This window comes from Lepidochelys kempii, chromosome 1 (genome assembly GCF_965140265.1).
Source record: "Lepidochelys kempii isolate rLepKem1 chromosome 1, rLepKem1.hap2, whole genome shotgun sequence".
Taxonomy (NCBI): domain Eukaryota; kingdom Metazoa; phylum Chordata; order Testudines; family Cheloniidae; genus Lepidochelys; species Lepidochelys kempii.
The window spans coordinates 39,441,334-39,456,604 of NC_133256.1; the positions used below are offsets into that span (position 1 = coordinate 39,441,334).

The 15,271-nt window shown below is 43.9% G+C and overlaps 1 protein-coding gene across 1 annotated transcript; it reads right to left on the minus strand.

Moving 5' to 3' along the window:
* Positions 1-606: 606 nt before the first annotated feature.
* On the minus strand, positions 607-14,752 carry EEF1AKMT1 (EEF1A lysine methyltransferase 1). The gene is made up of 5 exons (XM_073339760.1): positions 14,621-14,752; positions 8,737-8,892; positions 7,467-7,549; positions 3,490-3,770; positions 607-854 (listed from the first exon to the last, which is right to left on the minus strand). The coding sequence occupies exons 2-5, from the start codon at positions 8,887-8,889 to the stop codon at positions 700-702; spliced, it is 672 nt and encodes a 223-aa protein (XP_073195861.1). The 5' UTR covers positions 8,890-8,892; positions 14,621-14,752; the 3' UTR covers positions 607-699.
* Between the last annotated feature and the right edge of the window lie 519 nt (positions 14,753-15,271).

Consider the following 15,271-nt stretch of genomic DNA (forward strand, 5'->3'; position numbering starts at 1 on the left):
GGAAACCCCCATCCTGGACAGACCAGGATCTTTCCCTTCCCACACAAAGAGACCAGGATTGGCTTGGACCTCGCCCCACCCTCCCACCAGAGAAACTGGGACTGTGAATTTGTAGTAGCATTGATCTGTGGCTGGGGGCGGGGTAGGGCAGCTGGACCAGGACACCTGAACACCCCTCCCACCTTTGTTGCACCCATGGAACAGCCCTCATATCGGAAAGGCTACCAATCAGGTCTAACTGGTGACTTAGAATAGAAAAGCTCCCATTAACAAGTCATCTGAACCAACCAATCCCTGTTCATCTACTAAGGCCAGGTCTCCACTACAGATTTATATTGGTATAAGTACGTTGCTCAGGGGTGTGAAAAATTCCAAATCCCTGAGTGACGTAGTTATACCAACCCTGAAGGCTACGCTGATGGGAGAAGCTCTCCTGTCGGCATCGGGGCACATTCATTGGTGCAGCTGTGCCCGTGTAGCACTCGCTGTATGTGAAGACAAGCCCTAAGTAGGGTACCAAAAGAAATAAGTTTCAAATGTTTGCAGACTTAACAGACTACAGAGTTGGTCACATTTCAACGTCGAAAGCTAGCCCAGAAACCATCACCTGAAGCAGCACCTTTAATAAAGCAATGAGGATCGCAGACATCACTGAAAGAAGGAATAAATGGACTTGATTGATATACTGTTTCGCTTAGTTTATGTACACTCTGAACAGCTAGAATCATGGTCTAGTCCAGAATCATAATTCACATAACATCGAAATTCGTTGGCTAAGTTTCGTGTATGTTTTGGAGTAAAATTGCACATCTTCACACCAAGATGCTTCGCTGCCTGCTCCTCCATGACTGCACCTGAAGCAGAAAAAAATTTGGATTTGTTGACAAAGAAAGGTAACACTGCATTCTATGCTTTTTTCTTTAAATTGTTCCTCCGGCATCCCCCTATTTTTACTTCCCTTCCACAATCCTCTCTAAAGCTCTGTGGCATCAAGCAGTCTTGGGCCACAGAGAGGGTTGGAGCCCCACGGGAGGGAGAAGGAAGGAGAGAAAGGAGGGAAAACGTCTGAGAATGGTCTTAGGTGCTTTCTCCACTATCCCCTTTGCCTGGTGCTGACTGTTCTCCCTTGAACATGCTCGACTCTAGATCAAGAGCCAAATGAGACACAGATTCGAATTCCACACACTGCTGCCATTTGATGAGTGAGTACACTCCAGAGTGTCATATTTAAAGCTACCCAGTTCAAAACCAGAGATGCTCTAGGGAAGTAACACAGCTGGTGCACTAGAGCAGAGGCTCCCAAGCTTTACTGATTCAAGTACCAACTTCTTAAAAAAAAAACGGTGAAATGAATGGATTGAACATCAAGCTCACACACGACACACGTACCACGGTTTGGGAACCTCTGCATTAGAGCATTATTGCAGCATGAGCAAAGCAAGCCTTAACAGCATTTGAAACACGGGGCTCCACAGCGAGAAGAGGCCTTAACAGGTACCATTACTATGCTGTAGGTTCTTTAACTGTTCACATATGTCCTCTAACATTTTAACTGTCCCATGCACTTTCACTGCCCAAAGGCTGAAGTTTTTAACAGTGGCAGAATCCTTAGATGTGACCTTTAACAATAAACGTGTCTATCGATACATTTGTGTTCAAAGCGAAACTCTAAAGCTTTCATTCCTTTAGAATGCTAAAAACTTCCCTTTTCCCTGATCAGATCTCGAGGCCATTACAATCTAGTCACCGCTCACTCTGTCATTTTAGCTTAGCTTGGGCTCCACGCGGAAGAGCTATGTGGCAACTTAAACCTCGGCCAGCAGCTGCAGAATTTAAGAACTTGCAAATTCCTAAAGGCAGCAGCATTTTTCATTTATTTTCAGTGAGTTCAGATAAATTTAAAACTATTTGTTTAAAAAAAAATCACCTTTGTAAGTGGCATTCATGTTACTGTAACTAAATTTAAACAATCCCCTTAATTACAGAGTGTGTTCCGGTCAGAGAATTCCTATTTGATTGGAAAAACACTATTCTTCTCTTAGATGATCTCAAAGAACTTTACAAACAAATAAGCTCATAATACCCCTGTGAAGAAGGTATTCTTTTTTAACAGTTAGCTAACCTGAGGCACACAGGTCAAGTGTGTGCTCAACTTCACACAGCAAGTCAGTGGCACAAGTGGGAAGAAAACTCAAGAGTCCCGAGTTTCAGTTTCTTGCTCTGAGCCAGGGGTTCTAAAACTTCATTGCACTGTGACCCTCTTCTGATAACAAAAATTATTAAATGACCCTATGAGGTGAGACCAAAGCCTGAGCCTGCCGTCCTGGGTGAAGGGGCCAAAGTCAAAGCCCAAGCCCCACTGCCCTGGGTGGGTGGGGGTGGGGGAACGGCAAAGCCAAAGCCTAAGGGCTTCAGCCCCACGCAGGGGGCCTGTAACCTGAGCCCCACCACCCAGGGCTGAAGTCCTCAGGCTTCGTCCCCGAGCAGCGGGGCTCAGGCTTCGTCCCCAGACAGCGGGGCTCAGGCTTCGTCCCCAGACAGCAACAAGTCTAAGCCGCTCTGGCGACCCCATTAAAATGGGGTCCTGACCCACAGTTTGAGAACTGCTGCTCTAAGCACTAGACAAATCGCTCTCTATAAACAGAACAGACTCTCAGTGGTGTTCAGCTCCAGAAATATATAGGGATTCCCAGGCATTGAATACATATTCCCCATGTGTATTAGGGGCATTAGGCATACACAGGCTATAAGACTGTACAGCTCAGTGGTCAGGATTTCCTAAAAAACAACACATTTTGTCTTAATTAGGATACAACTAGAGCTGTACTAAAAAAGGTAATTCTGTTTCATGGAGGAGCACAAGTGTATCGGTAGACCCATTTATTGCTAAAGGTAATTAGAAGGATTCTGCCACTGTTAAAAATCTCAGTCCTTGGGGCAGTTAAAATGTTAGGGAACATACGTGAACAGTTAAAGAACCGACCGCATAGTAACAATACCTGTTAGTTCTGAATCAGAACTAAACCCAGAATTTTTGAAGTTCTCCATGAAAGGGAATGGAGCCCTGCTCCAGGCCAGTCTGCCTGGTGGGCTGCCCCAGGGCCATGGACCCTGAAGGCTCTGGAGTCCCTGACTCCAGGACAATCTGGCGAGCAGGAGCTGGGCAGTCAAGCTGGAAGAAAACTTGCCTGGCAAATAGGGTTCCGTTGGACCCCGGCTGGACCTGATGATCACTTTAGATAAGCTATTACCAGCTGGACAATGGGGTGGGAGGAGGTATTTTTTCATATTCTCTGTGTATATATAAAGTCTGCTGCAGTTTCCACGGCATACATCTGATGAAGTGAGCTGTAGCTCACGAGAGCTCATGCTCAAATAAATTGGTTAGTCTCTAAGGTGCCACAAGTACTCCTTTTCTTTTTTTAAAAATATTTAGAGTAAACACATTCAGTATATTTTCTCCTCTCTCAAAAGACACAGATGCTATACCTGTACAGAGCAGAATCTTTCCTTTTGTTAAGTATTTGACTGTCTCTGCTGTTTTTCTGAGACACTCCTCAGACAGATAGGGTGGATCCGCTAATACTATGTCAAAACTGTGTGGTATGAGATTTCCAGGTAAATTCAATGGATTGTTGTAATCATAGAAGATAAATTCCTCTCCATATACAGAAAATCTTTTGTCATATTCCAGTATACACACGGAAAAATCTTTGCCATCCTGTTCTTTCAGTTTCTGGTAAACACTTGGAGCACTAACACACGCTATCCTGAAAAGAGAAAGAAGTAATTCAGAACATTCTTTTTAAAGGGTAACAGACAAAGATATTAGAATTGGGCTCAGACCACAAGATTTAGATTTTTAACACCCGAAAGTCAGGTCTTTTTGCAAAATTAGATCTGGATTTTGACCTCTTTTCCAAGCCCCAAAAGTTCTGGGGTACTTGGATCCCAGGTTTTGATTTGGACCTCACTTTTAAGTTATAACCTTTCTGCTTTTACTTGGATTTCTGCTTTTAATACATTCACTATAATTTCACATTGAACAAACCAAGCCTCAGTATAAAAGCCATAATGTTCCATTAATTTGAGCAGGGATCAAGGCCTGACTCTTTATATTACAAATGACAGGATTTACATGCAGACAGTTATGAAGGTTAATAATGAACTACATCATGCTAATGATAATAGAGTACTATCAGCAGAGATAATCAACAGTATGGCTGCTTGTAGCACCAAGCTGACCAACCTCAGAAAAGTCTATTAAACTATGTGGATTTCACCATGGTTGTGTTTAAAATCCCCAAGGACAAATAAAATGCTACAGCTCTTTTGACATAGTCAACAAGATGAAACATCAGGAATAAGTTAAAAACACTGGTCATGAATGGCATCAATTCTGATGTTTATCTCTGTTATCTGAAATAAATATTAGAGAGACTATGTCATGGTTAAATAACCAAAAAATGAAAACACCTAAGATTTAACATTCTATTTTCCTCCCAATCTGTTTTCATAGAAAGAACCTTCTAAAATTAAATCTAGATTGCATTATAGATTTATGCCCAGTTTCTCATCTGAGTGATCCTCCTACACAGAGTGCCAACTTCATTACATGCAATCCAAATATAAGAATGTATGTTGCCTCATCCCTCTGCTTTGTTTATTCCCTTTGCTCTTTTGAGCAAACAGGGTATTGTAATTAACAAGGCTCCTGAGATTGAAAAATTCCAGACCAGCTCTAATTGCAATGAAATTTTTTGGGGGTCAGAAAATGGTGATTCAGCAAGCTAACTCCACTCTAGAACAGTGTGGTAGTTAGAGCACTCACCTGAGATGTGGGAGACCCAGCTCAAGTCCCTGGTCTGAATCAGGCTAAACAGGGACTTGAACCAGGATCTCTCACATCCCAGGTGAGTGCCCTGACCACCAGGCTATTCCAGGGGGGAAGGGAGTGGGGAGTGTCTGTATGTTTTTGTCAAAAGAATTTGAAAGGTCTTGGTTTCATCTTGATACAGAATGAGAAAAAATTTAAAATCTCAAAAATTTTCATAGGACGGGAAAACCATTTCCCGCCTAGCTCTAACTGCAATACTCTGCCAACACAAAAGAACAAAGAAAGGCAGAGAAATATGCATGTGTATATCCGTGAACAAAACAAACCTGATAGCTCTGGTTTCTTCAAGGTCTACCTCCCTTGACATGTCCTTTAAAATGACAGTAGAACCTCGATTTTATAAAGACCAATCTTACGTGCAACAAACTATATTTCCCGACTGAGGCGGGGTGGGGTATATGTGTGTGGGGGGGAAATCATATAATGAAAATTATGTTTATGAAGAACAAGTTAACATCCCTTCATACTCCAATGCCTTCAGTGCACTAGAAATCATTTTGCAGTGGTTTGAAGAACAAGAAGAATGTGATGCAGTGCACCATACTGCACCCTATCGACCATATCTACTGTAATTTTGAAATGTTCAATGTTATGAAATTTTTGATTTAATGAACACTTAAATCCCTAATTAGTTCATAAAATACAGGTGCTAGTGTAATTACAGCCCTTTGGTTGAATTTGTTTACAACAGAACATTAACTGGTAGCAGCAACAAAGCAGATAATCTGTAAGAATAATATATTTAACTGTGACTATAAAAAATACACTTGCCATAATTTTTGGTTTTGAAATACCCAACCCAATCAATCAAGATACTGGATAATCAGTTACAGTGAAAGAACATTGTATGGGATACTGTCTTCATACTACCTGTATTCGGTTTTGTATACCAAGTATTCTAATGAGTAGAACAATGGAATAAATAGTTCTGATACTCAAATAGTGGGAACTTCAGGTTTAGACTGCATAGTCTCGCAAAGGCAGTTCTAAAAATAACTTTTCTGTGTTTCTTTCTGAATCAGATTGCCAAGTTAATCAGCAAAGCTATCTTAAAACCAAAGGAATTGCAATGATAATTAAATGGAATTGGAAAGAAAAAATAAGTCATAAGATCTGTGTTCAGTTCACAAGAAACCATCATTAGGAACACACAAAGTCAGCACGAACATCTTACAGCTAGTTACCAATGTTTAACAATTTTTAAAAATTTAGGATTTAGAAGCAGATTTGTAACAACAAAGCTCAGAACTAGTATTTAGCTTAGTTTAAAAAAAAAAAAGAGCTCTCAGCACCAGACAGCTAGCAAGCACATACACAGTCTCAAAACAAATTAATTGCAATAATTAATAGAGGTTTAATATATTATAAATATAGTAGGTATTTAGGCCCTGATTCAGCAATATGCTTAAATGTATGCTTTAGTACCTTGCTGCACTGGGGACTTAAGCTCTACCTATAGAGCAAAGCTTGTTTTATAGCAATATACAAACAGAATTGAAAATTTAATAATAAAGTTTAAAATAATTTTTTTCAAAGAAGAATTTTTGTGAAAAAACAAGATTTCCTGTTATTTTATTTTTCCAGAATGGATAGAGGGGGACAAGAAAAGGGGAAACTAAATCACAATTTAAAAAAATAAAAACAAACAGAACCCCAAAACAAAACATAAAAAAGGACTCTAGTTGGTGGTTTTTATTGTGTGAAGAAAGGAATCCAGAGTGAATCTTCCAGTCCCTCTCCCTAAAAACATGCCCAAGGGTAGGTTTACACTAGGAGTGCTACATCAGTGCAGCTGCACCTCTGTAGCACGTCTGGTGAAGACGTTCTATGCTGAAGAGAGAGACCTCTCCTGTTGGCATAATTACTTCACCTCCGCGAGATGCGGAAGCTATATAGGCAGGAGAGCATCTTCTGCTGACATAGTGCCAGTGTGGACAGTGCCTAGGTTGCTGTAACTTGCGTTGTTCATGGAGGTATCTTTTTCACACCCCTACCCGACGCAAGTTAGATCGACTCAAGTGGTAGTGTAGACCTGTCTTAAGATCAGAAGTTTAAAATAATGGACATGCTGACTGGTGTGATGTTGTTAGTTATTAATAAAATGAAAGATAAGTATTTGTACAGCACCTCCACTCACGGACCACAAAGCACTTCACAAATATTAAGCTGCAAAACACTTTATGAGGTAGATATGGTAAGTGTGATCAACTAGGCTGGTTAATGAGTTGCTCAGTGTCACATAGAGAAACAGTCATAGCCAGGATTAAAATCCAGGCCTCCCAACTCCCAGTCCTGTGCTCAACCCACTAACTGACTGCTAATCATAGAACTGGAAGGGACCTCGAGAGGTCATCTAGTCCAGTCCCCTGCACTCATGGCAGGACTACATATTATCTAGACCATCCCCGACAGGTGTCTCTCTAAACTGGATTGCTATTTCTTACTACCAAAATTCTCATTTTTCTGTACTGCCTAGAGAAACAAGATGATTTAAAGTAAACTACCTAGAACATTTTAAATAAGAAGCAGCTCAAAATGTTTAATTTATAAAATAATTAATAAAACCTACCTGCCACCTCTTCCAGCTGCCAGAACAGCTTCATTAGCCAGGCATAATGCAGTTTCATCATCATACCAAAACTGGCTCAATTGCTGGGGAAAATCATGCACAAACAATTACTGACAGCATCGGTCCTTCTGACTGTGCAGTGTATGACACTTTTTGTTAACCAATATCAGCCCCATTCTAGGAAAACCAAAATCCACAACTTTTTTGTATCATAAATTGCAATCGTGCACCTCTGAACAAACTCTTACTAACTGAGCTGGAAAAGGGATTTCTCTATTGACAGTTTTATTTCCTCTATAAACTAGTATTTCAAGCCGATAAATAGTGCTACTTCACACTTATATGTTGCCAGAGTTTTATAAAAATCTATTACTATTTCAACAAAACCAAGCTATACCAGACTATTTAGATCATTCCTTTATTTAGTACCTTTGCCCTGTTACCAATGGTGAATCCAAATCCAAAGATATTGTTTACCTGCAGTGTGCAGATATTTTAACTCCCAGTCTTTAAGTAGTTTAAAATTGTGTTATTAAGAAGTCATTGATTTATTTTGAGGTTGGGAACAGTTTATACCTGCTCAGGATTGTGAGGGGCAAGAAGACAGCCAGCTTGGAGAGATGGGAAAAGTCAAGGAAGCGGAAGCAGTGAAGAAAAGGAAAGATGAGATAGCAGAGGGTAGGAAGGAGAAAGTCTGAGATGATAGCAATCAGAAAAAAAAAAAAAAGGTGTGCGGGGGGAGAACAGGAAAATGAGAGCCAGAAAACCTCATGGCCAGAATCAGTCAGTCACAGGTCAGAAGGGACAAGTCACCTGTCCAAATAAGGTAGGTAAAAAACAGAGAGGCATGATGGGAGAAGAGAGGGAAGAGTGTGCTATTTCCACATTATTACAATGTCTCGATTGCATCTCTTTCACACACACACCAAAGGAAAAATCTATACCTCCTCCACCCTCCCAGTCTGGAACTAAAATTTCCAGAGAGGGCAGCTACTTGTCTTGGCATCTTTTCTCCCTTCCTCCCATGTTAATTTCAATTAGTGCCAGATAGAACAAAACAAACAAGAACACCACATCCAGCTTCAATAACAAGTCAAGGAGACTTTGACTTTTATAGTGTGGAAGCAGTACCATTAGATTCCCCCACTCTTGAAAATGCCCTCTTTCATTCCCCCTTCCTCTTCACTTCCCAAAAGAAGCCTTACATTTCTGCTCCTCTTAACTGGGCACTACAAGTAATCGAATTGCAATCTCAAGTTTAGTTTCTTACCCAGTCCTCTTCTATTGAGCCAAAGGAATACTGTTTAAATCCTTGTGAGATCTTTATGCCCTCTCTCTGTTGCTGATCTATATAGAACTCCTGCAAGGCAGCCAGCGTATGGGATGAAAGCTGAGGGATGTCGTCGTCATCATCATCACCCATTATCTAGATGTGAAGAAGAAGAAGTGTTTAAACTCAGCTTTTCTCAATGATAATAGCATTTAATAAAGACCAGCTCATTTGAGATAAAACACCAAACAGTGACACACTTACTAACCAGAAAACTAAACGTCCTGAAGCCAAGAGCCAACAAAATAAAGCACATTCGCTCTTGCAGTGTAAGATGGAGGTTGGATTGAGTGGGTAATATTAAAATGTATCAAACACCTACCAGCCAGAGGCAGATATGAAATAGTCTGTCTCCAAGCAGAGTCCAGAGAGGAGTCCCAGAACCATTCCCTTTCTATGCAGCGGAGGGCTGACTGATTTTACTGGTGTGTTACTCTTCCAGGACCACTCACCGTTTTTTTCCTATCAGCCTCTAACTAATTAGGCCTTTTGTGTACTTTTCAAGTCCTGTAGAACTCTGCTCCTCCCTTTCCACCTAAAAAATGTGATGCAATTAGTGCTAAATAATTAGCAAAAACTAGAACATATTTCATATGGTCAGCTCACCAATATAAAAGTATGTTCTCCTTGTTGGAACGGGTTCGTGGTTATTAATCAGGAGGAAAATGATCAGTTGTCTACAGGAATAATAACTGACATGAAAGATCTGTATTACCAGGAGTGAAAGGGGGCGGAGAAAGCAGACTCCCATCTGTGTTTATCATTTTCATAATGAAAAATTCAGTCACTTAACATCCCCATTACATGGGATTTTTTTCAGTGTTAACATGCTAACGACAGAAAGCAGCCACCCCGTACAGAGATAACACTCATAACACTTACATGCTTCCTTTGGACAAAATGCAGCAAACTCGGTACCTTGATGGAGATGCTGAGAGTAATGATGTGAGAAAGCAAGAGATCCTGCTGTGTGCTGCAGAACCTGTCTTTCTCTTTTTAATATTGGGAAGCATAACTGGCCAAGTTGTAGTTATGTGTATTCAAACATTATACACATGTTGCTTACAGAGCACCAAAGTACAGCAATATGTTTCTCTCAGGTTGTTTTGGTTTGATAGACGTTAGTTAAGCATATTGATGCTTAATGCTTAATTAACCTGTGCCCCAGATAACTACACTTGACAGCCCTACAAAATATATAATTGCTTTATGATAATTAGCCATAATTAGCCATAAATATAGATGTTCTTAAACATAAAGACCTGCCCTTTTCTTTTCCCATCCTTAATTTTCAATATCCTAGTTACAACTCTATGTTCACCTCCCATAATTCTTTGCCCAGGCTTCTCTCTCTTTGCAACACTCTGATCAAAACATGCATTCTAAACTTGATTTGCTAAAATTGCGCATGCCATCTGACCACTTGCTAAGAGGAGGTTGTGTTTAACATTAACCCACCACTGTGAGATGGTCAATTGAACAGTGCTCACTGGGAATGTTTAGTCTGTCACTCCACAGACTCAATGGAAGTGTTTGTCTCTATAAATCAGAGCCCTGACTGAACACACAGGCTCATGTAGTAGTTCATTTGGTTTTCAGACTGGTTTGGCAGAAAGGGGACATTTTTATTCTCAATTTGAATGTAGAAATAAGTTCAAAAAATGGGTTCCAAAAACTGGCTTTTTTATGTCCTCTCTTCTCCACCCCATTAAAAAAAGGAAAATTGGTTCAGTTTTACAGGGCCTAAAGGCTAAACCCTGTGCTTTAGAGTGTAAAGAATCCTGGCTCACTGCTTTTGCACAAGCAGAAAATTCTGCAGTCAAGCTACCCAACACAAATACGTCTTTTTAAGACTAATTTTGTTCTTAGTATTCTGTTAAATTGCCTAGCATAAACACCTATAAAATTATTACTAATATAAACTGCAAGTCCAAAAAGCTACTATTGCTATTGGTTCTGAATTTGACCAATTCTATCTAGAGCAAATCACTCTGAAGCCCAGATCAGAGTCAGGATAAAAATGACATCATTGTAGATGAATGGTTTTCGGCCAGGGTTACCCGTACCCCGGGGGGTATACAAAGATCTTCCAGGGGGTACTCAACTCATTTAGATCAGTGTTTCTCAACATGGGGGGTTGCAACCCCCAGGGTGGATCACAGGATGGGTTCAGGAGATCACAAGTGCAGGGCCAGCATTAGGGAGGGGCAAGCAGGACAACTGCCCAGGGCCCCGTGCCACAGGGGGCCCTGCAAAACTATGTTACATGGTTCAGCCCTGCTGCTGGGGCTTGCTCGGGCTTTATATAAGGCTCACAAGTGAAAAACAGGCTAAAGTATCACACTGAAACGTAAGTACAATATTTATATTCCAATCAATTTATTTTATAATTATATGGTAAAAATCAGAAACTAAGCAATTTCTCAGTAATAGCGTGCTGTGACACTTTTGTATTTTTATGACTGATTTTGTAAACAAGTAGTTTTTAAATTAGGGTGAAATGTGGGGTACGCAAGACAAATCAGACTCCTGAAAGGGCTACAGTAGTCTGGAAAGGTTGAGAACTGCGGCCGTAAATAGCCTGATGCTGGTATAAGTTGCCAGTTCTTGGAGCAGCCAACAAGACCACGTACTAGGCCTGTGTTTCTCCAGTAAGCTTGTCAACACCAGAGACAAAAACTGCATTTTCCATCTTTGTTGGTTTTTCCTCTGTTCTCTTGTATTTGTCTTGTTTTTTCTTCTAGAGATTGGATTTTACCACCACCACCAGCAGTTCATCTCAACTAACAAGGGGGCTTTTCCTTCTACAGATGCTCTATAGCTAACAGAAAAGTGAACAAGGGGTGTTGTTAAAAAGAAAGCCTTATTTAAATACTTTACATTTCAAATGCTGAATTGTTTCTCCCCTCCATTTAGAATCATAGAATCATAGAATATCAGGGTTGGAAGGGACCCCAGAAGGTCATCTAGTCCAACCCCCTGCTCAAAGCAGGACCAATTCCCAGTTAAATCATCCCAGCCAGGGCTTTGTCAAGCCTGACCTTAAAAACCTCTAAGGAAGGAGATTCTACCACCTCCCTAGGTAACGCATTCCAGTGTTTCACCACCCTCTTAGTGAAAAAGTTTTTCCTAATATCCAATCTAAACCTCCCCCACTGCAACTTGAGACCATTACTCCTCGTTCTGTCATCTGCTACCATTGAGAACAGTCTAGAGCCATCCTCTTTGGAACCCCCTTTCAGGTAGTTGAAAGCAGCTATCAAATCCCCCCTCATTCTTCTCTTCTGCAGGCTAAGCAATCCCAGCTCCCTCAGCCTCTCCTCATAACTCATGTGTTCCAGTCCCCTAATCATTTTTGTTGCCCTTCGCTGGACTCTCTCCAATTTATCCACATCCTTCTTGAAGTGTGGGGCCCAAAACTGGACACAGTACTCCAGATGAGGCCTCACCAATGTCGAATAGAGGGGAACGATCACGTCCCTCGATCTGCTCGCTATGCCCCTACTTATACATCCCAAAATGCCATTGGCCTTCTTGGCAACAAGGGCACACTGCTGACTCATATCCAGCTTCTCGTCCACTGTCACCCCTAGGTCCTTTTCCGCAGAACTGCTGCCTAGCCATTCGGTCCCTAGTCTGTAGCTGTGCATTGGGTTCTTCCATCCTAAGTGCAGGACCCTGCACTTACCCTTATTGAACCTCATCAGATTCCTTTTGGCCCAATCTTCCAATTGGTCTAGGTCCTTCTGTATCCTATCCCTCCCCTCCAGCGTATCTACCACTCCTCCCAGTTTAGTATCAACCGCAAATTTGCTGAGAGTGCAATCCACACCATCCTCCAGATCATTTATGAAGATATTGAATAAAACCGGCCCCAGGACCGACCCTTGGGGCACTCCACTTGATACCGGCTGCCAACTAGACATGGAGCCATTGATCACTACCCGTTGAGCCCGACAATCTAGCCAGCTTTCTACCCACCTTATAGTGCATTCATCCAGCCCATACTTCCTTAACTTGCTGACAAGAATACTATGGGAGACCGTGTCAAAAGCTTTGCTAAAGTCAAGAAACAATACATCCACTGCTTTCCCTTCATCCACAGAACCAGTAATCTCATCATAAAAGGCGATTAGATTAGTCAGGCATGACCTTCCCTTGGTGAATCCATGCTGGCTGTTCCTGATCACTTTCCTCTCATGCAAGTGCTTCAGGATTGATTCTTTGAGGACCTGCTCCATGATTTTTCCAGGGACTGAGGTGAGGCTGACTGGCCTGTAGTTCCCAGGATCTTCCTTCTTCCCTTTTTTAAAGATTGGCACTACATTAGCCTTTTTCCAGTCATCCGGGACTTCCCCGGTTCGCCACTAGTTTTCAAAGATAATGGCCAGTGGCTCTGCAATCTCAGCCGCCAATTCCTTCAGCACTCTCGGATGCAACTCGTCCGGCCCCATGGACTTGTGCACGTCCAGCTTTTCTAAATAGTCCCTAACCGCCTCTATCTCCACAGAGGGCTGGCCATCTCTTCCGCATTTTGTGATGCCCAGCGCAGCAGTCTGGGAGCTGACCTTGTTAGTGAAAACAGAGGCAAAAAAAGCATTGAGTACATTAGCTTTTTCCACATCCTCTGTCACTAGGTTGCCTCCCTCATTCAGTAAGGGGCCCACACATTCCTTGGCTTTCTTCTTGTTGCCAACATACCTGAAGAAACCCTTCTTGTTACTCTTGACATCTCTGGCTAGCTGTAGCTCCAGGTGCGATTTGGCCCTCCTGATAACATTCCTACATGCCCGAGCAATATTTTTATACTCTTCCCTGGTCATATGTCCAATCTTCCACTTCTTGTAAGCTGTACCTTTCCTGTACCTGTACCTTTATGGAAAGCTTAAAGAGGATTTATAATGTGTTTGCCAATTGCCATGATATTAAACAGCCTGAGTCTGCATACCAAACCCTGAATCTTCTTTAACACTGAGTTTGATGCTGGACGATGACTGGGTCACGTTAACACTTTAGTCCCATATAATCCATCAAAATTAACACAACAGAACTCAACCCTCCGTCCCCAGCTCAACATATCCACCAAAACCACCCCTCCCCCAACCTGACCCCAGTGCTCCACCCCCAAAACCACCCCTCCCCCCAACCTGACCCCAGTGCTTTCCCCCCCAAAACCACCCCTCCCCCCAACCTGACCCCAGTGCTTCCCCCCCAAAACCACCCCTCCCCCAACCTGACCCCAATGCTTCCCCCGAAAACCACCTCCCACAATGCTTCTGCCCAAAACCACCCCTCCCTCAACCTGACCCCAGTGCTTCCCTCCCAAAAACCACCCCTCCCTCAACCTGACCCCAGTGCTTCCCTCCCAAAAACCACCCCTCCCCCAACCTGACCCCAGTGCTCCCCCCCAAAAACCACCCCTCCCCCCAACCTGACCCCAGTGCTTCCCCCCCAAAAAACCACCCCTCCCCCCAACCTGACCCCAGTGCTTCCCTCCCAAAAACCACCCCTCCCCGCAACCTGACCCCAGTGCTTCCCTCCCAAAAACCACCCCTCCCCCAACCTGACCCCAGTGCTCCCCCCCAAAAACCACCCCTCCCCCCAACCTGACCCCAGTGCTTCCCCCCCAAAAAACCACCCCTCCCCCCAACCTGACCCCAGTGCTTCCTCCCCCCAACCCCACCCCAATACTTTCTCCCCAAAACCACCCCTCCTCCCAACCCGACCCCAATGCTCCCAACTCCACCCCCACACTCCTATCCCTGGAGCCTTCATTCAATCAACCCCCAGCCCCAAGGCGAAGCGGCCTCATCACTTCACTCACCGCGGACACGGCTCGCTCCGGGCGCGGGCCCGACACCCCGACCCCGCTCTAGAGACTGAGAACTACGCGAGCGGACAGGCGCACTCCCGCTCTGCGTGCACGACCCTGTCCGCGGGGGCGCGCACGCGTTGCCGGCTGCGCCTGGTCCTGGGGAGTCTGGCGTCCCATCGCCCGCGCTCCCTGGGCACGTCACAGTGGGCGGGTCCCACCCTGTGGCTGGGAGAACGGCGCTCCCCTCGCCCGAGCTCTGGGGGGTCCCGCGCGCTGCTTCGGTCACGTGCTCAGCCCAGGGCACCCTTAGCCCCGCGCGCTGCCTTTAGCCCCGGGGCGCGTGGCCAGCCGTGACCCCAATGCTCCCCCCGAAACCATCCCTCCCCCCAACCCGACCAGTGCTCCCCAACCCCAGTGCGGGGCTTGCAGTGGAAGGGGGCGGCCCAGCTGCAGCCACTGCTCCAGTCCTGCCCTCCTGCCCCGCGGATCCTGCTCCCCGGGCTGGGCCAGGGGGATCCGCTCCTGCGGCGCTCCTGGGGCAGCCCTGCCTGGCCCCACCTGCAACCCCAGGGGTTGGGTTGTTTTAGTTCTGACTTTGGGTCTCTTTGAGTCGCTTTCTCTTGCTCTCTGGCTTTTACTTAAATCCTACCTGCTAAAGAT

Excerpts from the sequence above, each read along its gene's own strand:
- EEF1AKMT1 (XM_073339760.1), bottom strand. The coding sequence starts at position 8,889 with ATGGGTGATGATGATGACGACGACATCCCTCAGCTTTCATCCCATACG. Across the intron at positions 3,771-7,466 it reads GCAGCTGGAAGAGGTGGCAG|GATAGCGTGTGTTAGTGCTC; the intron begins GTAGGTTTTATT and ends TTCTCTTTTCAG. Across the intron at positions 855-3,489 it reads AAAGATTCTGCTCTGTACAG|GTGCAGTCATGGAGGAGCAG; the intron begins GTATAGCATCTG and ends TTTCTGCTTCAG.